Raw genomic sequence first — 26,523 nt, 5'->3', positions numbered from 1 at the left:
GCCAATAAGCTTCCAGCTAATTGCCACCAAACAGCAGAATGTTATCTTTCTGCTCGCTGTGCCGGCCTCATGAATCCACATTCCAATGTTCTGAGCAAACTGCAGAGCAGAGCTGCCTCTCAGCCTCTGTCTCTCTTCCTGACCCCACTCCTCGGCCTCTTTGCCTCTTTCAGTGAGACCCCAACATTATCAGATTACTCTCTCTGACTCCAGGGTTTGTTAAAGCAGCTGTTATATATATTTTTATAATGATGCTGCACAATCCTGACTCCAGAAAAGCTGGGATGCTGTGGTTCTTCCCACTTTGTCTGTTGCAGATGTCAAATGAGATATATATCTTGTCTCTGTACTGTATTTAGTTGCATATATGTTGTAAAAGATTTGCAGGTCATCGTATTCTGTTTTAATTTACGTTTTACACAGCGTCCCAACTTTTGTTGGAGTCAGTGTATCAGAATTATCACCTGAATCTGCAGCTCTTCAGCTTTACAGAGGGGTTCACAGTGAGTTTCAGCTCATTGTTTAGCCGCCTGGCTGCAACTAAACTGTTTTTGATTCACTCTCTTCACTCTCCTAGTGATGTTTTCTGCCACAGCAGGCAGCTATTTTTTAGAGAAATTCCTCCAAAAACTCCCCTGGTTGAACACAGAGGAGCTTCTAGCAGTTAAAGAGTCAGATATTTGCCTTGGTAGAGGTGGTAGAGACCAAAAACTGAACCAAAAGAGTTCATCAGATGGACAGACACGTGAATGATAATGTGTCTCCATATCTACTGGTACTTGTGTTTGCATCACAGCCAATCACAGCTGGAGGCAATAAACACCAGTGACTGCAGAGTGAACACATTCATATTAAAGGCAAAAGACAAATGTTCTTGGGTATTTTTCCAGTGTTGAAAGTGGAATCAGTGATTTCATCTTTTTTATTCCACACATTTTGCTTCCATGTCAAGATCTGGCACCTGCTTTACCCACAATGCAACCCAATTGCTTACACTTTTGTCGGTAGATCCGGGTGTGGTATAGGCTCGAGGGCACTCTATTCTCAAGAAGGCTTGTAGTCTGCAGCCCCTGCCGAGGCCGACTCATGTGACATCACTTGACTTCACTCGGCTCCTTCTGTACAGTTTTTTTTTTCCGCACAGTACCGTCGAGACTTGTAAACAGACTTGCGGACGCATCTAGCCGACTTCTCGTGCAGAGGTTTAGGACAAACAGTGCAGATTATGATTCTCCAGAGAGCGCGGCTGGAGAGGTCTAGACGTCTGGAGTCAAGCTGGGATCAACAACTCAGCTTTTCCATTCACCGAAAGAAGGCACGTGGGCGCAGAGTTTGTAAAAAAAAAAAAAAAGGCAGGCAACCGGGCTGGGGCCCCGCTGCCACACAGCCGGGCCTTATCATCTGGAAGTGGTAATCTGGTGACTCACCCGGGCAGTAATGGCAGTCATGACGACATGTCGCTGGGGGGTTTTTGTGGTATAGGATGATTAGTAGGTTTTCAGAGTGCTTAGGAGCCAACATACACAGGCACGCTGCCTTCTCAGGTGATGGTGAGCTCAGTACAATGGGGCAGCCAGTCCAGCGCTGAGGAAATACCTAGAGAGTGAGCTCAGAGGGAGGTGAAACACGAAGCCGGGCATGCACGTGTTGCTGACCTTCGACCTCTGCTCTCAGATTCCTCTCTGTGACCGCTTTGTCTTGTGTTACATTTTAAGCATTGCCAGTTTTTTTTTTCTGACGGACTTGTAAACTGGCATGCTGTGTATATTTAACACTGTGTCTCAGTCAGCTGCACTGTAAACAACACAGATTGGCACCCAGTGTCTCCCCGCTGTTTATTTTCGTACCGCTGTCGTGCTTTGAGGAAGTATTCTGCCTCGCCTCAACATTTCAGCGAATGCAGGAGCGGCTGCAGAGGACTCCTGAGGTCTGACCTGCGATCACGCGAACGCATTACATTCCACTTCAAACCAATTTCAACATGAAGAAAATTCCAGGGTTTATGAAATGTGATGTTTGGCATGGCCCTTTTCCATACTGGTCCAACAAGGCCGCCCCATTTATCCAAACTATACGAACAGTGATGCAGTCAGGATCCTCAACCTGGTTTATTCAAGTCAACATGAAAACAACCGTTAAACACATGTGAGGAACAGTGTGTGAAAGAGGAATATTGTTAGTCATCTTGACTTTATGGGGGGAAAATATCAACTGATGTGGAGACTGGCTACACAATGGAGCATTATAGAAATGTCTGTCAGCTGTGAAGAAAAGCTGGAGGGATGTAATTAGAGCTGAGTATTGTAATCGCAGCCATTTTTGGTTCAAACGTCCGCAATTAAAAGTCATCAAATGCTTTTTTAAAAAGGGGCAGAAAATGGGTCATAATGTCGGACTCACAGGCTTCTCTCACAAACAGTGACATTATGAAGGAGGCTCTTGGATTTTTGCTTAAAGTTTAAACCTTAAGATCATTTCTGTGCTTAAGTTTGATTCATAAAGACTATCGAGCAGCTTCTCTCCTCAGGCGGTGAGAGTATTCAATTCATCCTCTGCACTCGTGAAAATAAAAGTTTGGTGTATTAAATGGCCCATTGGACCTTTGATAATGACTGGCATTTTATATTTGGGCGAACTGTTCCTTTAAGTTATAGTAAAGGGAGTTGATGGACAGAACAAGAAATTTGATAACATCACATTGGGTTGGAGGTGCTGCGAAAAGCATCGTCATCATTTTCTGACGTTTGATAATTTCAGTGATTAACTAACACCACATGACTAATTCTTTTGAAGACTCAGCTGCACTGAGAGCCGTGTAACATGTAATCGTAGCTCATTCGGACGGTGGAAGAAGATGCAGATGCCTACAGGCCCATGCTGCTCCTCCCTGTTAGTTTGCTCTCCTGCTCTGACAAATCTTCTGCGGTTGGTCGTGCTAGAACAGGTAGCGATGTAATCTGCTGTGGGGATTAGCAGAACCAAAGCTCGCCTCTCCAATCGCATTTTTCTTTCCTCATCTCTATTTCTTTTTTTCTTCTTTGACTGCAGCTTTTCTCTCCCTTCCCCTCCTTCCTCTCCTCCTCTGCTGTGCGCTCTCTCTCTCTCATAAGCAGATTACAAGCAGCCATGAAGTCACCCCAAGCAGAGTTTACAACTCCCATTTTCCTCCTCTGCAGTCATTTTTTCCCCTCTGAGGGCCCTAAGGTCAAATCTTCCACTTTCCTCCCTGTAAACCTCCGTGAATCGAGGCGCGGCTGCTGTAAATTGCCTTGTCAGCCCTTCAGCACATTTGCACTGTGATCTGGGATTAATACACGTCTGCCCTTTGTGTCACCATCTCAAAAATGCTTTTAACTATTTAATCTTTTCTTTTCCCACCCAGCTGGTAGATGTTTCTGCAGCTAGGTAAAGGTTTTCAACCCGAGGCATCACATTCCCACGGTGCAACGCAGGCGGATGTTTGGCCTCTGGAGACTAAAATTAAGCGCTCCATCTGACATCAGTGTGAGCGGAGGATCTCACTCCAGGCAGAGCTTGCTTTCACAAGCAGTGGAATTTTTCTTATGTTAAAGTAGGAAACATGGATTTGTAGGTCTTTTGTCTGTGTTAAGGCAGTAAAAGTACAGTCTGATCTGTAAGGGCTGACAAACAGGCATTATGTCAAAGGAAGTAATCCCTTCGATTACTCTGACTGCTTTTATGTCCATGTGCAGAACAGATTTGTCGATATTAATTGGCTGCGTTGTGAGAGAGGAATGCAGTGTTGTCAATTGTCTGCTGTCTTTTTTTACGGCTCTTCTCCACAGCTGCTTTCCTTTTGTTTTTCTGCCACAATGTGTAACATGTGTCACCTATGTGCTGACAGGAAAATACACGTGATACCTGACCAATGTATACCGTTTAAATTATATTTAGTTTATTCTTGGACATTATTACCTTTCTTTCTGTATTGGCAGATACAGAGTTCTGATCTGAAATCAATCCATTAAAAAATAAACATCATAACAACATCACTTTTTTAACTGCTGTATATGACTAACCCTGTATGGACATTATGTAAGATGCTTGCCATTATGAATATTGGCTACTTGTGTTGTGAAGTAGCAGGGTCCCGTTTACTTCTGATTGGTGCACGCTGTGTATCACCAGTAGCAAATCCAGCATTTAAGGCGGTATCGGAGGCATTGTCAGATACTGGTGTCGGTATCAGACCCGGCACCGAGCAAAAACATATCCAAAAGACGACAATCCAACGTTTTTGACGATGTTGCAAAGGCTTCCACTGGAGAGCCTGAACGAACGTTTTTTGACATCTTTTCAACTTCAGTCACGGACGTCTGAAGAAGTTATTGTGGCTCAAACTTAAAGTTTTTATGACGGCAAATTTTTTTACTTCATGCAGTAAAAACTACAGGGTGGATTTGGCGTGTACGTTACCAGGAGAGCTTTTTATCAGCTTTGTTACCGTTACGACGTCTGTAATGAAGAGATGAAGGGTGGCAGGGTCCGCCAAACATAAACAGAGCAAATGAGGAAAACACTACAGCAGTAAGGATTGATTTCTGAACCATGGTACATCTGTCTAAACGGCTGTTGTTCATTCAGTAGGTGTGTTACTCTGTAAGCTTTGCTAAGAACGTTTACTGTGAAAAAACAAAAGGAGATTGGCAGAACCACCGGCCAAATCCTTGTACTCTGAAATCACTCCCCAGCGTGTTTTTTATGTCAATTCAGCTTTAATACCATTTATGAGCAGCTCATTTCCATTAAATCATTGTCTTTGGTAATTTACGCTCCAGCGTAGGGTTTTGTCACGACTTGTTGAAACATCTGCTTCCAGTTTGTTAACAAAAAGCTCCTTTTAATGGGTCTGCAGGAGGAACTGCACACTTTGCCGTGCAGCTTTCGTCTGCATTTCTGTGCACACCGTCTCCGTAAACACATAATCCTCAATTTGTGCCGTAGCTGCTGTGATAATCAGCTCACGAGAATAGACTGTGCATTAATTAGACATGTTTTCATATCGGGACTAACTTGTTGTCAACAGGAATACCTGAAAAAAAAAAACGACTGCAGGCTCATTGAAATGAGGTTACACACCACACTGCACATGAACCCAGTTTCTTGGTATTTTGCAGTGGATGTGAGGTGATTTCTGCTGGCAGAGAGTCGCTGAAGACCTCTATTGGAACCATATGTTCCTGAGCTCCTTCACTCTTATTTTTGCTGGCAAATATAGTCTGTACTCCACAGAGAAGTTATGGACTGTGTAACTTAAAACTGTGGTATATTCTGGGCTCATGCTTTTCTCTAGTAATCACACATGACTTTGAGCAAGATATGGTAACCAAAACAACAGTTTGTTAATATGTAGGGTTTTTATATTTAATATTTTTAGATGTTTAGAAATGTGGTTTGAATCCAAAGAGCTGACCAGGACTGTAAGTGTTGATGGGCCTCTTCTGGCTTTGGCCCGACCCCCCTCATCCTGGTGCAGCTCGGGGGAACCCGCCCCCTTCAGGGTCACCTTTTGTCGAACTTTTTGCAAACACTTCTAGACCTCTATTCATGTGTAAAACAAACAGGTTCCTGATCCGAGCATTGTTAATATTCCAATCAAGAGGAGGCACAAATAGTGCGTTAAAGGAATGGGGTCAGATGAATATTATTTCAATCATGCTGTTCCTGTTAAACTTAAAAAAAAAAAAGATATTTTCTTGCTTTGTCCTAAAATGACTTTATTTTTGGAGTACACCCTCTTGGCTAACTCAGATGTGGATCATGTCCCCACCTCTTAAAGGAACAGTTCATGTCAAAAATGACGAGTTATCTACTCTCCCTCATGCTGATGGAAAGTCTGATGTAGTTTCATAGTCCACAAAGCGTCGCAGCGTTCAGCTGAAGTAGACAGGGACCTGTTTTAAAACGCAAAATGACAACTTAAAAAAATGGCTCCAGCTCGTCCAGAGACATCCAAGTTTCCGGATGCTCTGAGATCTCAAATTGATTTGAGAAAAATGAAATCCATAAGCAATAATAGCTGTAGTACCGTGTGTGGCCACTGGGCAAGCCTGAGCAGCAGCCTATTATCCCGGTCTATATTACATTCAAGCAGCAGAGACCAGAAACAGACTGGACTCCAAATAAGTGTTAAAGTTGCTCCATGTCTGCAGCTATAAGCTAACATGTTAGATCATGATCAATTAATGCTGCTTTAACATACAGATGTGTAACCACAAACTGTGCTACCACTACTTTAGTCTTAAGTTTCAGAACGACTTCTCACAGATCCACTATTTTCTTTCCATTTCTAATTTAATGTGACACGACAGCTGCAGCGTTTTAGGAAAACAACGGTTTGCAGCTTGTACCTTTGGCTTCATTTCTGCATATGGAAAGCTCAGAAAGTTTAGCGAAAGAGATCACATTACCACAGCGTTAGTGGTAAATCCAAGATCGAGGGGAACTGAGGCTCGAAGCAATAAAGAAGCTTGTGTAGAAAAATGTGTATTACAAAACCTCGATGTTGCAACAGATTGAGGCTCCTCTAACCTCCAGTACAACTCATCCCACTGATGGCTTTTCCATCTGTGCCACTTTTCATCCTGGACAAGCGAACGACTCAGGAAAGGCCTCCCCCCTTCCCCAGAGTGTGCTGGAAACAAGACACACATGTTAGAAATGTCTCCTTTTCTGCTCTCAAATACCCGTTTTTGTCTGATAAAGAGACACGTGAGGACAATCTCGAGCTGCTTTTCTCAGGCTCTTATATAAGTTCTCCCTTATATGCAGAGTTAAGTGTTTGGCGTGGACGTTGTTTATCTCAACGAGATCTAGACTCATCTGTTAGAGTATTTTGTTCCTGTGTTTATCAGACACTCAATCTCAATATATGAGCACAACCCTGTCTATAGCAGTCTCCGTCAGAACCACGGCGTCCTGTTTGGTTGAATGTTTAAACAGTCTGGATTTAATCGCTCACCCGACTCACAGCGTTTGGCTCTGACTTGTTTTTCTGCATGTCAGCCACCGAGTCATGTACTGTACATGCAGTTAACCCCAGACATGGTCACCCATCATCGCATTTCCAGTCATTATCATGTTCCATGATTTCAGCCTGTATACAGTTTTATATCCTCCTGCAGTCCAGACCTCATTGCCCCTGACCACAGTGATTAATGTGGTTTATCTCTGGGAGAAAATAGCAGAGAGACTGATGATTGGTAGTTTTCACTCCGGTGGCATCTGCCCTTCTCCCGGCAGCAAATGCCAATTTGGGAAACCCTTACTTTCTCATTATTTGATGTCTAGGTTCCTCTTGGCTGTATATGAGAGCAGTCTGTACCAGCCCATCTGTTGAGCGAAGCGAACGTATCCCCCCCTACAGCCAGCCAGACTGAGCTCCCTCCCCTCCGCCTGCACTGTCACGTAGCACAGGAATGTGGGTTTGGTCTATGGGAGAGGAAAATGTTTATTTAATCCCTGCAAAAAAGTCCAAGAGGAAAATCTCTGAGCTGAGTTTTGACAGCCTCACACTGCCGGCGAGCTAAAAGGCCACAGACGAAGTTTTGTTTAGACACCCAGAGGACTCTTTTCTACACTTACATTCATAGTCTCTCCATTGGTTTAACTCACAAACTAAGATTTAAAATACTCTCTAAAGTCATCCATGTTTCACTGGTGGACTGATATTCATGTCATACAGTGTAGTGAAGGTAGACTCCTTGCTAACACGTGCACCACTCGGTGAAACAGGGGCCCCTATCTGAGCATGGACCATGTTGAGTGCACATGTTAGCACTGCTGCACGCTCAAACAGTTATGGGTGTATTAAGATTTACAGTGATACATCAGTGATAAATCAGGCTGTTACTACACACCTCTCCCTGCTGGTTTTAAGTGACTATTGTGAACGCTCTGATTAATAAATGTAAATAAGTAATGCTCAGTTTGTGGTGACAGTAAGTCCACAGGCGCAGAGTGAATGATGAAGAAGAAGAATCAATATTTGATCACATACAATGTACAACATAGTGAAACTGGTACTGGTACATCTAACCCATCCCGAGGGAGCAGCAGGCGCCCGTACTCGCCCGGCGACCAACTCCAGGTCTTCGCCAGTGCCTTTGGTCAAGGAGCTCAAGCACTGACCCAGGCCTTCTCATTTCATCGTATCACAGCACAAACACCCACTTACTTGTGGGGTTTACTGTCATCACTTGCCAAATATAGACACTAAAAAGCATAAAACCACATGCCGGTTCAGCTTGCCTTATGTGCACAAAACTCCCAGCTTTAATTATGCTTCTGGCATCACTGTGCGACAGGACCGCTCCCTCCGTCTCGTCTTGAAATCAGATTTAAATGCATGAAAAATAGGCAAACAAGCAATTTTTGAGGAACTTGGGAAAAAATAGAAATATAGCATTAAATATGCCTATTACACAAAATTTATTTACAGATTTTCAGGGACAAAAGGAGGCGCCGAACCAAATCTCAGAGGTCCTGGATCCTGTTTCAGCAGGACACTTGCACTTAGAGTCACTAACACTATTTTGTATTTACTATCAACCAAACATATGCACTCCATCAACATAATTTGAAAGATGCTAAAATCATATAGAAATGGTGCACACAGGCCTTAAGGAAGTCTCTTTTCACCACTGGAGAACAAGAGTGAACCCACTATAGGGACCTGTGGAGGATCCTGGTGAAGCTTGAGCAGCAGAGCTCATGAAAGTCAATCACAAACTGACTTGGTGTATTCTGTTTGGGTCCGTCTGCGGTCCACGATGATGTAGGCGTGAGGCGTCTCGAAAGAAATGTCACCTTCTTTAATTGCTGCTCACTACACGTGCACTCACAATGCTGTGTTTGTGCATTTTTTCCTTTACTGACTGCTTTGCGGCGACACGCTAACATGTGTTGCACGTGTCACCGTGGAAAACGCTTTGATACCTTTTAAAGACAAAAAACTGCAGCGAGGCAGCCTGTCAGGGTGTTCAGCATTAACAAGGTGATTAACTGTAAAAATGAGAATATTTACAAGCAGCACACGCAGAGCTGAGCCGCTGTGGTTGCAGCCTTGAGGGGGGGTTGAGGGTCTTTGACTGCATGTTATGTAAGACAGGAAATGTATATGTTTGGCCTGTTTACATTAAGTCAGATGGCAGAAGTCTGTGTATCCAGAAGATAAATTCACACTAATATTTTCCTCAAACGAACATGCAGTTTGTCAATTACAGAAATGGACCAAAACATTATTTTAATATGTGTTTGGAAATGAATTACATATGAATACACGTATAGTTTTGCATAGCTGACATTAGCTATGTAGCTCAGTTAGCAGTGCAACTAGTGGTTCGGACTGTGAGCTCAGAATATCAGGGGAATGTTGGTGTTTACACCGCAAGCTAGGATCTTTGGACCGGGGCTGGCTGGTCTGTAACAAAGTACATAAACGTTGTAACAACAAAACTGTTATTTCTTCACATTCTGTTGATAATTTTTTAATGTTTCCAACTAAACTTCTTACATAAGCAATTTTCTTGATGTATGTGTAAAACATTTTTTCGTCTACAGAACCTTGATATTCAAGTCGAGGACGTGCGCATACGAGCCATCCTGTCGTCGTACCGAAAGCGGATCCCTGTGACGGAGGGCTACGTCGAGGTCAAAGATGGCGGCAAATGGAAGCAGATCTGTAACAACGAGTGGAACCAGCTCAACAGCAGAGTCATCTGTGGCATGTTCGGCTTCCCCGGGGAGAGGAAGTACAACGCCAGAGTCTACAAGTGAGTCTACAACAGAGATGAAATACTAATCAGAGTAATGTATGTGAAAGCTACTCTCTGTCCATCTCCTTTTAGCTCTGTCTCCGTCAACTCCTCAGACAAATATCTGGCTTTTCAGAGACAGGCACTAAAACAGTTCAGACAGAGTGTGAATAGAGACACTGCAGCAATGGACAGTATGAGAAAAAGCATATAGACATTTTCTTGCGGACGTCTAAAATAGAAATATGAACCTGAACAATGAGCGTAGTATGGGAATTTTAGGAATGTACACTATGTCCACACAATACCGCAATGTCAGCTCCCCCTATAGGATCCTGGGGCTTTTGGGTGCCTCGCGGTCGGAAGTCTGCGATCCTGGGGTGGTTGACTGCTTTACACTTTTAGAGATGCAGCCTCGGTTTGCAGCCTGTCCTCCTCATGACTGTCGTCTTTGTGGTTCAATTTTGGTCAAAAGAGCAAATATCCCATGTGCCGTAATTGAGGAAGAATACCACCATAATGGGAAATGAGCATTAGAATCGTTGGACTAGCCCCAAATCCCTGTGTGTGGATTGCATGCTTGACATCACAGACCCTTATACCTTAAAACCCAACCCGACTCCTGTACGTTCAGCATCAGTGCATTCCACAAAGCTGTCGTAATGCGTTAGCATCTGCTGAGGGATCTAAATCTTGATTACATGATGGAGCTTGTATCCAAGCGGCCACAGGTTAATAGCGGCGTACCATAAAAAACTTCCAGCACTCAAGTTAGCCTTGAATTTACTGTCTGCGTCTGGACTGGAAGTTTCCTGTGCTTTAGGTAAACCACAGTCGAGCACGACGGCTCCTTAACTTTCCATCTACGTGTCAGCCGCCTCCCGCTTCAGCCCCATGAAACGTGCAGTGTGGTTTTTTTTTACAGGCTGTCTTTTGTAACAGCGATGACGCGGAGCCAAGAGCTGCTGCAGTTTCATAATCCTCCTGATGCTCCCATGTAGCTTCTAGTGTAGCTGTAGGGCCACTGTGTGAATGATTAAAATGCCTTCATGAGTTAACTCTTAATGAGTGCATAGTTAACTGATAAGAAATGCACGATAATGTATGTTGATGAAGCAACAAAAAAGCTTGGTCAAGTGCATAAAAAGGTCTTCTAATCTAACAATAAGCTTGTTTATGATGCTATTATTACATTATATTGGCCTATTTATGTTAATAATCCTCTTCTAGGGACTTGTTTGGGCCGTATTACCTATTAAGTTATTTTTATCACAAGAGCCTTAATACAAAGTGGAGCAAAGTAGGGTTTTGAGGGATTTACTGAGCATCAACAGCCAGCATAGCACCCTGTAAACTGTCTGCATGCACGCCTTTCAGAAGTGAAGCAACAACAGTACCAGGTCCACTCCTCCTCTGTTGGCGGAGGCTAGCTGCTCTCCCCACACTTCAAGATCTTGTGCAAAGCTACCATGACAATGACAGAGACATTTGATATGAAGCCTCCAACCCAGCTCCTAGTTAGACAGACAGCAAGCCAACTCCCAAACTGATGAGATAATGGATGCAGATGGGAATTTGTGTTTAGTCTGTTACTGAGTTTCACATCGTCATCCCTCGTACTTTACTAAAAAAAAGAAACCACTGCTCTAAACTGGTCGTCAGCATAGTTCAAGTTTCAAAACACTGCTGCAAGTTGACTCAAGTGATGTCACATATCATTTTCTCTTCACCACAGGAGACGTTATACAACTGTTTTCACAGGCTGAGTAGTAATGTGACAAATAAACTGACATTGGCAAGTAAAACTAGTAGAAAGTGGAAAACACAACTTGAGTAGAAACTAAACCACATTTAGATTCTGAGATTTTTCTGCGATATGTCAACATTCACAGCCTCAGGACCAGTTTGTTCAGTCATAACTGTGTTTGAACGGTACGGATCTGCATCAAGACTGTGTTTCAAATTGCAATTTGAGGAGATAGCAGCGTCGGTCCTCTGGCTGCGGCTAAAAACACCAGTGTTGGACGGCTTCCAGTCTGGAGCTTCCCACTCACCGGCCCCCAAAATGAAAAACAAATGCTGCCTGTCCTCCTTTAACCTATTTTTTCCGGTACACCTCAGACATGAGACACAAGGAAAGGATGTCGTTCAGCAAATGAGGCTCATTAAATCCATAATAAGGGCGAGTAATAAATGTGGAGGAAGAGATTAGCGGCCCAGCAGGCCTGAAAGAGTGTCATTAACCTCCGTTTGTTCAAGATCATATGGAAGACTGTGAACTCTCCAGCTGTTAGCTCACCTTTCACTTTTAAGTATTAATTATGCAGCACGCTGATGCCACTGCCCTTGTCTACTTTTATGCCGTCAAGATAAAGCAGTCTGATGAGTTTAATAATTTTGCTTGATGAATTAATTAATTATAAGATGATTAAACGGCGTTTCATGTGTTTCTGGTGCAGCCGATCGAGAAATTCACCTGCAGGTTCAGCCCGTTGATGAGGTGCCCTTGAGCAAGTTAATGAAATTCTACTTTTCTCATCCACTCGCAAACTTCAGCCTGAAGTGAGAAACTGTAGATAAGAAGAGATCACAGGCATAATTATACCTGAACCATCACTTGCATTCATCCTTTTTTTGCCACCTAGTCGCCAAACTCACAAACTATAAGGCCTTAAAAGTTGTTCTGCTAATAAAACAGTTGCCTATTTACACATTCAGCAGACACGGAGCAACATTAGCTCTGATTTTTAGTTGTATATCTGAAGACCTGACCACTACATCCCTCTCCTTTTTGCTCTGTGTGCGTCTAGATTTACCAACTTACTAACCAACCCTTTCTTTTAAGGCTGTCGAACTGCAGTCTGATTATAAACATTAGACCCATTGTTCATATACAAATACTGATAAGTGTGGGTTTAACTTGTAGCTCCTTTTGTTAGTCTAGAGACAAATAACCTCTCAAAGACCTCATTAATCTCTCTCCTCCATCTGTGCAGGATGTTTGCTCGCAGGAGAAAGCCCTCATACTGGGATTACTCCGTGAACTGCACAGGCAATGAAGCCCATTTGTCCAGCTGTAAACTGGGCCAGGGTACAGCAGTGAAGTCCAATGAGACTTGCGCTGGAGGGTTGCCTGTGGTCGTGAGCTGCGTGCCCGGCAGAGCCTTCGCCCCGACGTCCATGACGGGATTCAGGAAGGCCTTCCGACAAGAGGTAAAGTCCACAGGGGGAAATTGCTGTGGTTTAGTTAATAACTGGGTAAATCATGATCTTAAGACAAACTGACAGAAATGATCTTTAAAAAGCCTTCGTGAGTTAGAAATAATGCGTGTCATCATCATGTGCTGGTGCCGTGTCCAGGGTGTAACCCGCCCTCACCCAGTGTCAGCTGGGATGGGCTCCAGCACCCTGTGACCCTGCATGAAATCATATCACCATCTAGACTATTCTGGATCTAAAACACACGCAACAGACTTTTGTTTTCCACAAATAATTAATCCTTCAGAAATAAAGGCAACAGTAACAGGAAGTGGGTCTGTGGATGGTGTCAATGAACTGAGACGGTAAACAAAGCTGATTAGGAAACGGCTGCACTGGTTCATTTCAGTTCACTGGCTCAGATGAAGAGGGAGGGACGTCGCATGTTTTGGTTGGACATCGTGCAAACTCAACGCTCGATACAGACCGTCACTCTGTGAAGTGCAGCTGCATCTGCTTTGGACGTTTGTCATCAAAATAAATCATGGTCACATCGGGGGATTAAAAGATGACACAATGTCATTAAATTCTTGGGACAGGGAAAAGGAAAAACATGGATGTTCAGAGAGCAACGCCAATATCAGCTCACTTTTATTCTCCTCACATTCTCCATTCATTCTTGAGCATGAAACTGCACATTTGTACACATGAATGTATGTTTTACACATTAAGAAGTTGAAGTATGTCAAAGAAATGGTGCAAACAAGCCGTTTTGTCCCAGTCTGTAACCGCACCAACCTCCAAATCCAGCGAGGAAATGTTACCAAGATTTACGGCACCACGAGGCCGATCTGAATTTCTGTGTGACTTCATGCACGTTGTGCTGTGAGCCTCGACCTCGCCTGCTCTCCGTCACGTACCACAGCTGAGTGCAGAGTTGGGAGTGTTGTGACTAACATCACATCCTAAATCTTCCAATACGCTTGGAAAGTCTGACTCAAAGAGATCTGATGCTTAAAACAGACATCTACCTTTTGGAAACAAAACCAAACTGAACAGGACTGAGCTGGTGTGAAAGAGGCTCACACACTGATACAGATAATCAGTGATATCAGATATTGGCTTATTATTTTCTCTCACTTGTTCCATTGATATTCTTCATATCTGTCATGTTGTTGGTGTTGCCAGCGTCTTTTTTTCAATTGTTCCCAATGAGGAGCAGCGTCCAGCGTCCTTTTCCGAGCGCTCTGCCTTTTTTGTGCGTCCACTCCGACTCAACTTTTCAGAAAGGTGCTGGTGCTCTTTTTCTTTTTCCAGGCCCAGGTGATAATATTCACCTGATTTTTGTCTCCTATGGATCATGTCATGCACCAACATCCTCCTCGATCTGATGTCCCGATATCATCATACAGCTGCGGTTGTCAAGATATTGTTGTCATAGAGACACGACGCACATACAGCTTTACGCTTCATCTCAGCGCTCCTGAGCGAACAGCCAGCGCTTTTCTGCCTGAAAAAAAAGAAAACGCTACATGGACACTGACCCATTTCCTGCTTTTTTCCATGAACTCATTAGGACTCTCTGAGACCTAACACACTTCAAAGTATGAACTCTGAGTTACACCTTTGAGGCTTTGAATGTAAGTTGAAGGATTTTGAAATCAGTCCTGAACAGGAAGCCAACAACAGGTAACATTGCAGAGTGAGGTGCCTCATTTTAAGCAAGAATATAACTATTTATTAATATTTATATGTCATTCCTGAAGAAACTGTATCCAGCTGCATATATATATGTGAGTATTATCAAGTTCAGATAGTCTTGGATCATGATCTCCATCAAAACACTGTATATCTAAAATACAACTAGTTTACTGTCCTTTATCTTTCTTAGACGATGTGTAGCGAGCCCACGCATCAGGACATCTGGGCTCTACCTAGTGATAGTGTGTCTGTGTCAGATGTCTGTACTTCACACTTCCAGTTTGTCTGAACCGCTAATAGTAGAACAGCAGGCTCTATAAACATGAAGCCACCCAGTCTGCTGCCTCAGCTTCCTCATCACACAGAAGGAACAAGTCCCAACGTTCAGCTGAGTCTGTTATTTCTAGAAAAATGTGGTTTTAGAGTTTGAACATTTTACAGTGACGTCTTTTTTTTTTACAACGTCTCCGTTTTTCCCTTCTTCAGCAACCGTTGGTTCGCCTCCGCGGTGGGGCCATCGTAGGCGAGGGCAGAGTGGAGGTGTTGAAAAACGGAGAGTGGGGCACCATATGTGACGACCACTGGAGCCTGCTGTCTGCCACCGTGGTGTGTCGAGAGCTGGGCTTCGGTACGGCCAAGGAAGCTCTGTCTGGGGGTCGCCTGGGACAAGGTATGTGTTTTTTTCACATTTTCACTGTTATTTGTGCAAAGAGCTGACTTTTTCCAGACGCTCCCCTCCTGCACAGTCAATACTCGGGCAGAAAAAAGGAATATTTTAAGGATTTTCAAGGGCCTTTCGAATGAAATAAAAGAAGCCTAATCTAAGCTAGAGTGTAATGCATCCGATGAGAAGAGCATGAAGAAAAAGCATGTACAGAAAACCCTTAAAAACCAGCCTGGACTAAGAGCACAGTAGACCTGACAGTCCCGTGCCAGCGAGCTCAGAATGACAGTCTTTATAGTTGGAACAACTGTCCATGTATATTGCCTACATGCCCCGGGATAGAAGGTTATTACTGTGTAGCAAAACCACATAAGCCAAATATTTCAGGCAGTAATTCTATCCTTTAAGTCTGCTCATACCAGCCCTATCTGCCTCTGAGCAGAGTATCATGAACTCACAGACCTGGTGGGAGAAAGTGCTTCTGCTCACTGGAACTGAGTTAGTTTCATTGTGCAGGTCAGCGAGGATGAGAATCTACTCCTGAGCTGGCAAAAAGCACAAAGTCAGATATCTTCCTGCAGGGAGATATATATGATTCCTTCGATTTGGAAGTTACTCTTTTCAGCAACAAGAGGAAAAAAAGAGACGAGGCTCGCTCAGCTGCACTGTAGAGAGCGAAATCTGTCTGAAACTTAAACCTCGAAGCCACTTTCTGCTCAGATGCTGTGACATAAATTGCCTTTGCACCAGGCGATGGCCGTGCTTGGAGGCATTTTTGTTTCCAGGTTGTCCGTCCATCCGTCCCATTCTTGTAACCGTGATATCTCGAGGACGCCTTGACCTGGACTGAACCTGTAACTTAAACATTGTAGAGCTGCTCCTGTATATAAGCAGCTCTGACCAACTCTCCTGTCACAAAACTGCAGTCGTCAATATGAGCAGATTTATTGCGACTTTCATTTATTGATACTTTTTCCGTGCTGAGGCGGCGGCCATGTTGGAGGCAGTGAAGTTCACTGAGCAGCTTCACGCAAAACTAGACAAACTGCGACTTGCTCGGCTCGGAAAATGATCTTTTAAATAGACAAACATCATCTGATTGTGATTCAGGGCACAACTCATTCTGGATCAAAAATGTATTTGTCTCCTCATTGACGACTGGACACATTTTTTCCGATATGAAGTCCACCGATGGGGCGGTGACTGCGGCTCTCTGTAGACGCCCCTCGCTCTGATCCGTCTCACTTTATGGTCTCTGCTGACAAGTTTCCTCGCAGACTGCTGCAGCAGAGTTATAACACCGACTGCACGGAGAGTTTCACACGGGTTTGGACCCGTCACCCAATTAAATATTCCACTGACCCACTTCTAAATTACACACTGCTGTATATATGTAATCTGTGTTAGACAGTGTTTTAAAGCCCTATAAAAGTTACCTTTCTCCTGGTGTAAGAATCCCGTACCGCGTGGTGCTCCTCAATAGGAGGTGTTTCCTTTTCATAAACAGGGACATGCTGGACATTGTTGCACATTCCAGTGACATTAGACATGGAAAATTGTTGAAATAGACGGATCGTTGCTGTTCGAAAATCAATTTTCCATCATGATTCCTCATCAGTGGCACCAGACCCTTCATGGAAAAAAAAAAACCAAGCACCTGCTTTTGCTTAGCTTAGCATGATGACTGGAAGCAGGGGGACTCAGCTAGCCTGACTCCAACCGGCAAAAAAATTAACAAATTAACATGTAATACCTCGTTTATTGTTAACACGTGTTTCTACCATTTCTTGGCCGAGTCGGTAACTTCCTGAAACTTTGGATGGCGCCATGCCAGCTGTTTCCCCCTGCTTCCAGTCTGTATGCTAAGCTAAGTTAACCTGCTGCTGGCTGTAGCTTCATAATCACCTCTCAGTTTCAGTAGGAAGAGGAAAGACAAACGTTGAGCATCCCGTTTCTTTCATGTGTGTTTTCCAGGTATGGGCCCGGTGCACATGAACGAGGTGCAGTGCTCCGGGTTTGAGAAGTCCATCACAGAGTGCTTCTTCAACAAGGAGGCTCTCGGCTGCAGCCACGAGGAGGATGCAGCTGTGAGATGTAACGTTCCCGCCATGGGCTTCCAGGAGTCGGTGAGCCTCGGCTTTGTTTTCAGTCAAACGCTGCAGCAACACGCTCACTGAAACATGGAACATCACTGATTTGTGTATAAATATGTAGATTTATCCTTTAAGTCAGCTCCTCTGCTGTGTTGTTTCCTGCCCATAGCTGCGTCTGAGTGGAGGTCGTAACCCCTACGAGGGCCGTGTGGAGGTGCTGATGGAGAAGAACGGTTCTCTGGTGTGGGGAACCGTGTGCAGCGATGGCTGGGGAACCATGGAGGCCATGGTGGTCTGCAGACAGCTGGGACTGGGCTTCGCTAGCAACGCTTTCCAGGTAAGAGTCCCAGCAGCTGGTAGGGTGGAAATCAGTTAATCAGACCTGAAAAATAAAGTGTTACATGCACCAACCCATTTTTACTTACCTGTTCTGGCCAGCAGTAACCACCTGACTGAATACTGAGGAGCTTTTGCCTCAGTAATAAAAGGTTTAACATTTTGATTCGGTCATAGTAACATATTCACTCCACACAGAGGACTGTTGTTATCCAGTTTTAGTCCTCTGAGTTTCAAGAACTTGGAGATGACTCACAGCCAAACTATAGATGTTAGGACGCTGTTTTGTGGCCAGTGACTGTGAGGGATAACAAAAACAAAAACAGAGAAAGAAAGAAAGAAAGAAAGAAAAGAAAGAAAGAAAGAATAAAGCTCGCCTTCTGTTCTGTCTGGGCCGGAGAAGTCCGTCTGGCACTGTGGAGTCAGTGGAGAGAGAAGACAGTGATGTGAGAGCTGATCTCTGAATACAGAAGGTCATCTCCACAAGCCAAAGAAAAAACTCCTCCAAGTTTCTAAAGCCAGTGTCTGGTACAGCCACGATGTGTGATTCATTTCAGAGACTCTTCCTCTGCTTTGAAGGGATCGTCCTTTCTCTCCTTCTTTGGTCAAACTCCACTTCCTCTCTACCTCCCCTCCTACTTCAACTGCCTGTCTCCTATTAGGTGAAATGAGTGTTGACATCAATTAATAGCCCGTCTTAATTAGCAGCCAGGCAGCTGGGCTCTCTGGTGTAGATTAACGTCTTCATTAAGAGGTTTAAGAACAGCTTTTTATCATCACACAAGCAGCATCACATGACGTAGCCCTGCGGCGCTGAGTTACAGACCAACTCTGGCTCTTTTTGTTTAGCTTCCAATCTGCCAAACACAGCGAGGTGTTTGCAGTCAGTTTCCTGTGTAGTTTAGGACTTCTCAACCAGAAGTTTGTGAGATCCTTTAAAAAGTTTCCATCAAGGCTCATTTGAGCTCGGTGGCTTTTTGGTTTCTACGGTCCATCTGTAAAAGTATATACTGCACAGAGTGTTAATGAGACCGTAGATTCACAGTGGCACAGACACTTAGACTTATTGAGTACCTGCCTTTTGTGCAAGCGCCCGTTCATCACTGCTTGCAGTTTTGAATAAATGACTTCCTTTTAATATCATCAGTCATATACTCCCATAGCCTCCCACTGAGGACCGCTGTCACATTAAGACAAAGAGACCTTCTCCTCCAGCAGGGATGGATCGGGTGTTTCCAGTGCGTCATGATAACAGTAACAGAGCGAGTGGGAGGGGACTTCATACTTGCTGCCTTGCAGAGCTTTATGAGTGGAAATTGCAAAATAATGGTTTGTGTGTGATTATAGGATGTCAGGTCGAGCAGGAGGCAGGAATGTGTTGTTGTATGGGTGCAGATACATCGGTACAGTATGTTAGGCATCCTGCAGCTCCGTTACTCATTAATATATTCAAGACATGGGAGCATGAGTGCTCAGCCCACGCACCACATGATCAATAGCCCATCCATGATGCTGTAAATTGATAGGGTGTGCCCTCTGCTGGTCAGAGGGGAGAATCACCTTTCCATTGCTGCCTCTTGGTATCGTCACAGTAAAACTTTCAGTGGAAAGGCAGTGAGCTTACTCTCAGACAGTTTTGCGGGTTGTTATTCATCATTTCAGCATCGATTTGTATTCTGATAATACATTTTGCTGGTAAAGTAGTGGAGGACAGAAGCTGTGCTGCATGGCAATAAAGGGTCGACTGAAGTTGACCACAGTAAACTGATGTGAACCTTGGGTCGTGTTTTCCAACAGGAGACGTGGTACTGGCCGGGAGAGGTAAACTCAGACGCTGTGGTGATGAGCGGCGTCCGCTGTTCTGGTACCGAGATGTCTCTGTCCCACTGCCTGCACCACGGAGACCACCTCACCTGCCCCAAAGGAGGCGGACGCAACGCTGCGGGAGTCTCCTGCTCTGAGAGTAAGACGCTTACATTGTCGATGGTTTGAGATACGCCCACAAATCATGTGATGTTACATTAGTAAAAATGTGTCTGCTGCTCCTTTAAGATGCTGAGCCTGGTAGGTCATGAATGAACGATGAAAGAAAAGAAGTAACTGATGTTTTGATTTTAATTATACTTTAACTCGAGCCTTTGTTATTCAATTATTCCCGGGGAAGTTCTGCTCTGGAGGGTTCTGGAGCTTGAAACAGAAACTACTTATTTACTTGACACACACCGAAGCCTGCCGATGACAGAGACTTTCTCTTTGTGTCTAAAACTGTTTTGTCTCCGTGGTTTTTATTCTCTTCTGATCCTCCTTGTCCACAGCGGCTCCTGACCTGGTGCTGAACCCTCAGGTGGTGGAGCAGACCACCTACATGGAGGACAGGCCCATGTTCATGCTGCAGTGTGCCTACGAGGAGAACTGTCTGTCCTCCACCTCCAGCCAGTCGCCTGCCAACTCCTACCGCCGCCTGCTGCGCTTCTCCTCCCAGATCCACAACAACGGACAGTCGGACTTCCGGCCCAAAGCTGGCAGACACTCCTGGGTGTGGCACGACTGTCACAGGTCAGTCATCATGTACAAAGGACCCTTTAACATGTCCTCTGGTTTTATCACAGATTCCTTCATATAATTATAATTTTAGTCACCCGCTGTAGAGCCTTCCTGTCCTGGGCCGTGCACGAACCAGGCCAGGTTGTGATGTTTCTTCTGTAACAGTTTACCTGGCTCTGGAAGTAGAGCCTCCGCCTGATGTGCGATGATGTTTCAAAGATTTGCTCATTGACCATATCTTGCAATCAGCTTTATAGCCATAGATGCGTCTCATAAGTGCTGGACAGATGGATAAAGTGGTGTTGGAACTACTAAATACCCAGAAATTAATAAACTATTTCAATGAAATGCTTTCAGTGACAGAAAAAGGTGAAATATTTGAATGTAATCAGTTAGCATGTTGATGCCGGATGTTTGGCCTGTGGGAAACGATGACAGGCAGAGTTATTGCAGATTAATATCTTTAAAGATGATGTTATTTATCATACAGTAGCTTTCTTAATCACAGAGTTTGTGGTGACCAGTTTATTATATCCCGCAAACATAAATCACAATTTAATCAGGAAGCATAAACTCCTCAATAAGTTTTATTATATATATTTATATAAATAAGTCTTCACGTGAGGTTGTCTTTGTTAATTTTACCTCTTAATCAAGGGTGTCGTCCTATTTGTTTAAGTACCACATGCACGCTCGAGGTGACATCACGGCTCGTTTCAAAGGTCATGTAACCACCATTACTACCGTGACAAGTTGACATATCTTAGTCAATTATAAGCGACCACATAATGAAATGTTAGGATGACTTCTCTTGCACAACAGATGCTTTAGTGATGATTGGATCTCTTAATTGAAGAACATATGAATGATTCAGAAATAAACCGATGACTCGGCCCTCATGAATCGTGTCTGCAGCAGTTTTTTCCCTCCATACGTCCGGCTGCCCTGTAATCGACTGTGAGCTAAATTTACTGCAGAAAGTCCCACATTTCTGTGGTCCCCGTGTTGGCCGGAGGAACAGATCACTGTTGGCAGCTTCAGTCAGCTACCAGTTTTCAACATGTCAAGCCTTTGGGTACCTTTGACCAGCAGAACTTGACGTAGCGTATCAGGCCAAAACAAGCAATTTAAAAAGAAGTTGTGGATTACAGGCAGCAGCCTGCGGTTCTTCATCTGAAGAGCGTCGGCACACTTTCTTCAGCAGAGACTGGAGCGACAGGAGACAACCAGAAGAGCCATTCTTGTACTTTCTGTGCTGCATTTTCAGGCTGACTGGGTTTGTAAAACTGCATTTCTGTGTGTGTGTGTGTGTGTGTGTAGGCATTATCACAGCATGGAGGTGTTCACAACCTACGACCTGTTCAGCCTGAATGGAACCAAAGTGGCAGAAGGACACAAAGCAAGTTTCTGCCTGGAGGACTCAGAGTGTGACGAGGGTGAGAAAAAACTCTTACTTTTCAGAAACATGGCAGAAATGCAATTTTTTACATAATCAACAACAGGCTTTTGAAGCTGCACTGATCAATATTACATTTGCTGCTCAGAATAGTCTTTTCTTTGTCTCGTCAGCTCTTTGTTTTGGTTCTATGGCTCTCAGCTTTCCTGCACAGCAGACAGACAACGTTAGCACCGAGTCAGTCATAGTGGTTCATTTATCTGCTACAGAGACAGATATTTTCCTCAGGAGACCAGATCAGAGTTAAAGGAGAGTGAATATAGGACTCACTTTGTACTGTTTTATTGCAGGTATTGAGAAGAGGTATGAATGCGCGAACTTCGGGGAGCAGGGCATCACTGTGGGCTGCTGGGATACCTACAGGCACGACATCGACTGCCAGTGGGTCGACATAACTGAGCTCAAACCTGGAGATTACATCTTTCAGGTAATGTTTCCCATGTTTTCCACAAGAACATTTTTCTTTTCGTGTGTCGAGACAAGTGAATTTTTTTTTTCAAGAGAAACTTTTTTTTTCGAAGTGTCAGGAGTGAAAACAAAAGTTTTTCACATGAACATTTTTTTTCATGAGACATTGTTTGTCCATGTGTGAACAGAGGGGAAAAAAAATTCCCGAAAAATTTTTTTTGAAGATGCATCTATTGTGTGTGGAAGCCCTGAGGGGCAGGCGAGAAATTTCACGAGAAATTTTTTATTTTGTTGTTCATGTGTGAAAGAAGAAAAACAATCACGATTCTTTCACGTGTTGAATCGAGTGAAAAAACGTTTTTTCACAAGAACATAAAAGAAATTATTTCCCATGTGGCAAACAGTAAATAAAAAAATCCCGAAAAAAAAAAAAATTCATGTGTTGAACAGAGTGAACACATGTTTTTTTCTCTGAAACAGTGGGGAAAAAAAAAAAAGTTTTTTCATGTTTGGCCGAGTGAGTTTTCTTTCTGTTTTTTCAGGAGAAGTATTTATTTTTCTTGTGTCGAACTGAGTGAAAAAACAAATTTTCACAAGTTTTTTTATTTTTCTGTGTTGAATCAACATTTCCTCGTTGTGTCATCCTCACATTCCCTCCCTCCCCCTCACGGCAAAAACCGAGAAGAGGACGTAGAAAATGCATATTTCTGGCACAGAAAACGAGTTGTGTGTTTCTGAGATGGAGGCTGGCAAACACTTGCTAATAATTCTCACTTGCCTGACTTTACTTACCGCCAAAAAAGGTTTCACTCGGTTCCACACGTAGGAAAAAAAAATGAATGAATGATTTTTTTTTTCTAGTGAAAACAATTTTTTTTTCACATTGTTCCACACATAAAAAAACAACTTTCAGACATGATAAAAAATTCTAAAAAAATATTTTGAAATCAAATTTTTTTCAGTCTGTTTCACACATGAAAAATAATGTAGTACTTAGGAAATGCATCACCAGAAAAAAAAAATTACACATGTTCGTCCCCTGGAGTGCAGGTCGGAAAATGAGGTGTGATCAACACACTGATGGCACATTGGTATCTCGAGGCAGCAGAAAATGACAGTGTGTGTTCCTGCTATTTAAAGGGCACATTATTCAGATAGTAATATGCTCCACACAGGCGTGTTCCCAACATGTGTACACTCTGATTTTATAAGAGATGAGTGGGGTATTTACTAAAGTATGTATTGTTGTTGAGCAAATCTTGAAAAGCTGCTAACCACAGACCTTATTTCAGGAACATAACTAGAAACTAGATTTTCTTAGTTTTATCCCACAGCTCATTCCTGCAGCACTCTTTCAGTCCTGGCTTCTCACGGTCGTCCCTGACATGCTCATGTTCTCCCTCTCTCAGATAATAATTAATCCAAACTATGAAGTGCCCGAGTCAGACTACTCCAATAACATCATGAAATGCAGATGTCGATACGACGGCCATCGTGTGTGGATGTACAGCTGCCATAACGGTAAGACCTCGCAGCCGTCTGACATTTACTTCCTTTTCATGTTGAAGGTCGAAGAATTTAAATTAATCCTACTGTATTTCTGTAAATGTTACATAGAAGTCATTAATATGCACGTGTAGCTGCAACAGTAGTTCTGACATTACTGAATGCAGTGTTGGTGCATTATGGGGACAATAAAATACATTTATAAGCTTCATAAAGGCAAGTTTAAAGAACACAAGATACATGTCGATGCTTAATATCAGTAGTCAGAGTAGTACAGTTACAATTTCCAACTCAAGGTGAACAAAATACTCATTTTACTTGTTTATTTGGCTCACCACTGTCTCAGTATGACAGATGAGGACTGAAATGAAACCAGTGGAAAAAGCTTGTAAGGCCTTGAGTTAGGAATATTTTCTTCTTATTACTGGTCTGTAAAATAAACCTCTATGCTCTTGTATCATGTGCTGTATATTATAATATTTATGGTAACCGCCACGAGAGACTGTAACAAATTCTGACTCATTATCTAGTGCTACTGGCAGATATCTCCTCCATGTATCAGTGAAACTGTTGTGAAACAAGGACAAAGTGTGTGGGTGGTAACTCTGCCTGTCTCTGCTAGGTGGCTCATTAAGCACTGAATCAGAGCAGACGTTCCCCGGCCTCCTCAACAACCAGGTGACCCACAGGTAAAGACAGAGCAGAAGAGAGGAGTCAACTGGCCGTCACCCCCTCCGGCAGGGAGGCCGTCTGAAGCCCACCGACCCGCTTCACATCTCCATCTTTGTGGTGGACTCCTCCGGCCAGCCCTGCCCTGGTCCAAACCATCTTTTCATGTTCTCCCTCGGCCATGAGGCAGCAGCGTTCTCTGACCCTCCACCCTCCCGTTCCCCCCTCAGCAGAAAGAATATTTGATTCCCCCTCGTGTCCGGACAGACGCAGCTACAGCCTCAACAACACTTCCAACCTCCATGGTTCAGATAAAGAGAACGGTGAAGCTCTCTGTGTGCCCTGTGACTTTTCTTTTTTCTTTTTTTTTTTTGGGATTGAGTGATGAAATAAACTTGCTGGGAAGGTGCAGCGTTGGAGAATGTCATCAAGAACGGGTTCTCTTTAGAAATGCAGCACTTCAACAGAACTCTGCTGCAGCACTTCTTGGTTGAAAGCTCACCCTGCTGGAGAGAGTTGGGATGTCAGTGTCAGGGACGCCTGAGGACTGAGAGGAATCATCAATAACAACAGCAGCAAGTTTCATCGAGTGTCTTCTACACACTAAAGTCCACATATACTGAGGTTATGTTAGTGAGGGTGAACTGAGTTTCTTTTGCATGTCTGAAGGCACAACTGTCACATCTTCACTGAGGAGTTCGTGCAAATCCAGCTGTGGCACAAGCGAGTCGTCAAAAAACAGCGTCCATCACCAACGACAAGTGCTAATTGCCTGATACTCTCCAAGGCCCGGTGTTACACATGCATCTTGGGTGATCCGATCACAAGTAGACAGCTCTAAGTAAAGATGACCGCCAGGATGACAGACCACATTTATTAGCGGTGTGTACACACGTGTCTTCGTTAACTGAATCCACCGTGACACAAGAAGAAGAAGAAGAAGCCACAACGAGCAGAGCGGATTACACGCTGTCTGATTTCTATTTGCTTCACTGTAATGGAAATTACATGTCTGGGCTGTCTTAACTTACCAGTGTTAATCTGCCAGCAGATGTTTGTGAACTCACTGTCTGTTTTAACTGTTTACACAACTGAATGGGTAACATCACCAGACTCCATTTAAAAAAGATATACAAATTTGAGAGTTGCTGAGTAACAAGGAACGAATAAACTTTTGGAAAATGGCGACAGCAAATTCTCAATCATTCTTGCCTTTTTGTAAATTCGGCTTTAAATTCAAATCATGAAGATGTTTCTTTCCTTTTGAAAACAAGTACCAGCCTCTTGTGGCCTCGCTGTACCGGCCTGTCTGCCTCCATGTCTAAAGTGTGTTATGCTAACTTTCACTTACTCAGTTTTTGGCACTGTTATAACTTATCTCATCATTTACATTGAATTTATAAAAGAAGACAACATTTTATTCATTCTAAACATGTAAATAAAAATTTAAATAGCCTACTTACCCAGACTCCTTTGAAAAATTGCACAATTTTGTGAGTCGTTGCGTTAGGAGAAACTTTACAAACGTTGTGACATTTTTCATTTTTTTTGTGAATTCTGCAAATGTTCTACAATAAGTTTGTTCTTTCTTTGTGTGAAAAACATTGTGTCTGTTTATCTCGGTGATGTACGTGTTTTATTTGCAACGCATGGAAGTGAAATCCAATCACATGCATGAGCTGTCCGTCTCTCAGATCATCCAAGACGCATGTTAAGATTAATCCACCAAGTGCCTTCAAGTTATCTAAAGCTTTTTTTTTCTTTTCTTTTTTTAATGACTGGAGCATATATATTATCGGAAATATACTTGTAGTACAACTGAAAACTAGTACTACATTCCTTTGTGGGCATTTGTGTTGCAAAGTGTGTTTGAAGCAGTCTCAGTCAGTCAGGTAGGAACTTACTGATCATTTTCATCACAGTATCTTTTATCTAAGAGGTTTTTAGTTTCGACCAGCTCGGTTCAAATCAGGTTTTGTCTTCTCTTTGTTAAGTTAGCTATTTCAAACTGACTGAGATCAACTTCAGCGCCCAGACATTGTCTTGTTGTTCTGATATATTCATGACACTTTGCTCTCTATGATATGTAGCAATATTTTTTGCTTTCCAAGCTATTACGGGACCTCACATTTCTCCTTCTCTTAGTTCAGTAAGTTACTCTTTAAATGTCAT

The 26,523-nt window shown here is 43.4% G+C and overlaps 1 protein-coding gene across 1 annotated transcript in view; it reads left to right on the top strand.

Annotated features, from left to right (window-relative positions):
- The window catches only part of loxl2b (lysyl oxidase-like 2b), a 30,352-nt gene extending 5,255 nt beyond the window's left edge, over window positions 1-25,097 (top strand). The window contains exons 4-14 of the mRNA XM_084359826.1: window positions 9,583-9,794; window positions 12,773-12,989; window positions 15,162-15,345; window positions 17,314-17,465; window positions 17,602-17,769; window positions 19,566-19,731; window positions 20,084-20,324; window positions 21,633-21,748; window positions 22,059-22,195; window positions 23,586-23,697; window positions 24,305-25,097. Coding sequence (XP_084215952.1) covers window positions 9,583-9,794; window positions 12,773-12,989; window positions 15,162-15,345; window positions 17,314-17,465; window positions 17,602-17,769; window positions 19,566-19,731; window positions 20,084-20,324; window positions 21,633-21,748; window positions 22,059-22,195; window positions 23,586-23,697; window positions 24,305-24,375 — 1,776 coding nt within the window. The 3' untranslated portion in view covers window positions 24,376-25,097. The remainder of the gene's footprint in view (window positions 1-9,582; window positions 9,795-12,772; window positions 12,990-15,161; window positions 15,346-17,313; window positions 17,466-17,601; window positions 17,770-19,565; window positions 19,732-20,083; window positions 20,325-21,632; window positions 21,749-22,058; window positions 22,196-23,585; window positions 23,698-24,304) is intronic.
- Window positions 25,098-26,523: the final 1,426 nt, after the last annotated feature.

This window comes from Pagrus pagrus (genome assembly GCF_965226575.1).
Source record: "Pagrus pagrus genome assembly, chromosome: 8".
NCBI lineage: Eukaryota > Metazoa > Chordata > Actinopteri > Spariformes > Sparidae > Pagrus > Pagrus pagrus.
This window is presented reverse-complemented; position numbering and strand designations above follow the sequence as displayed.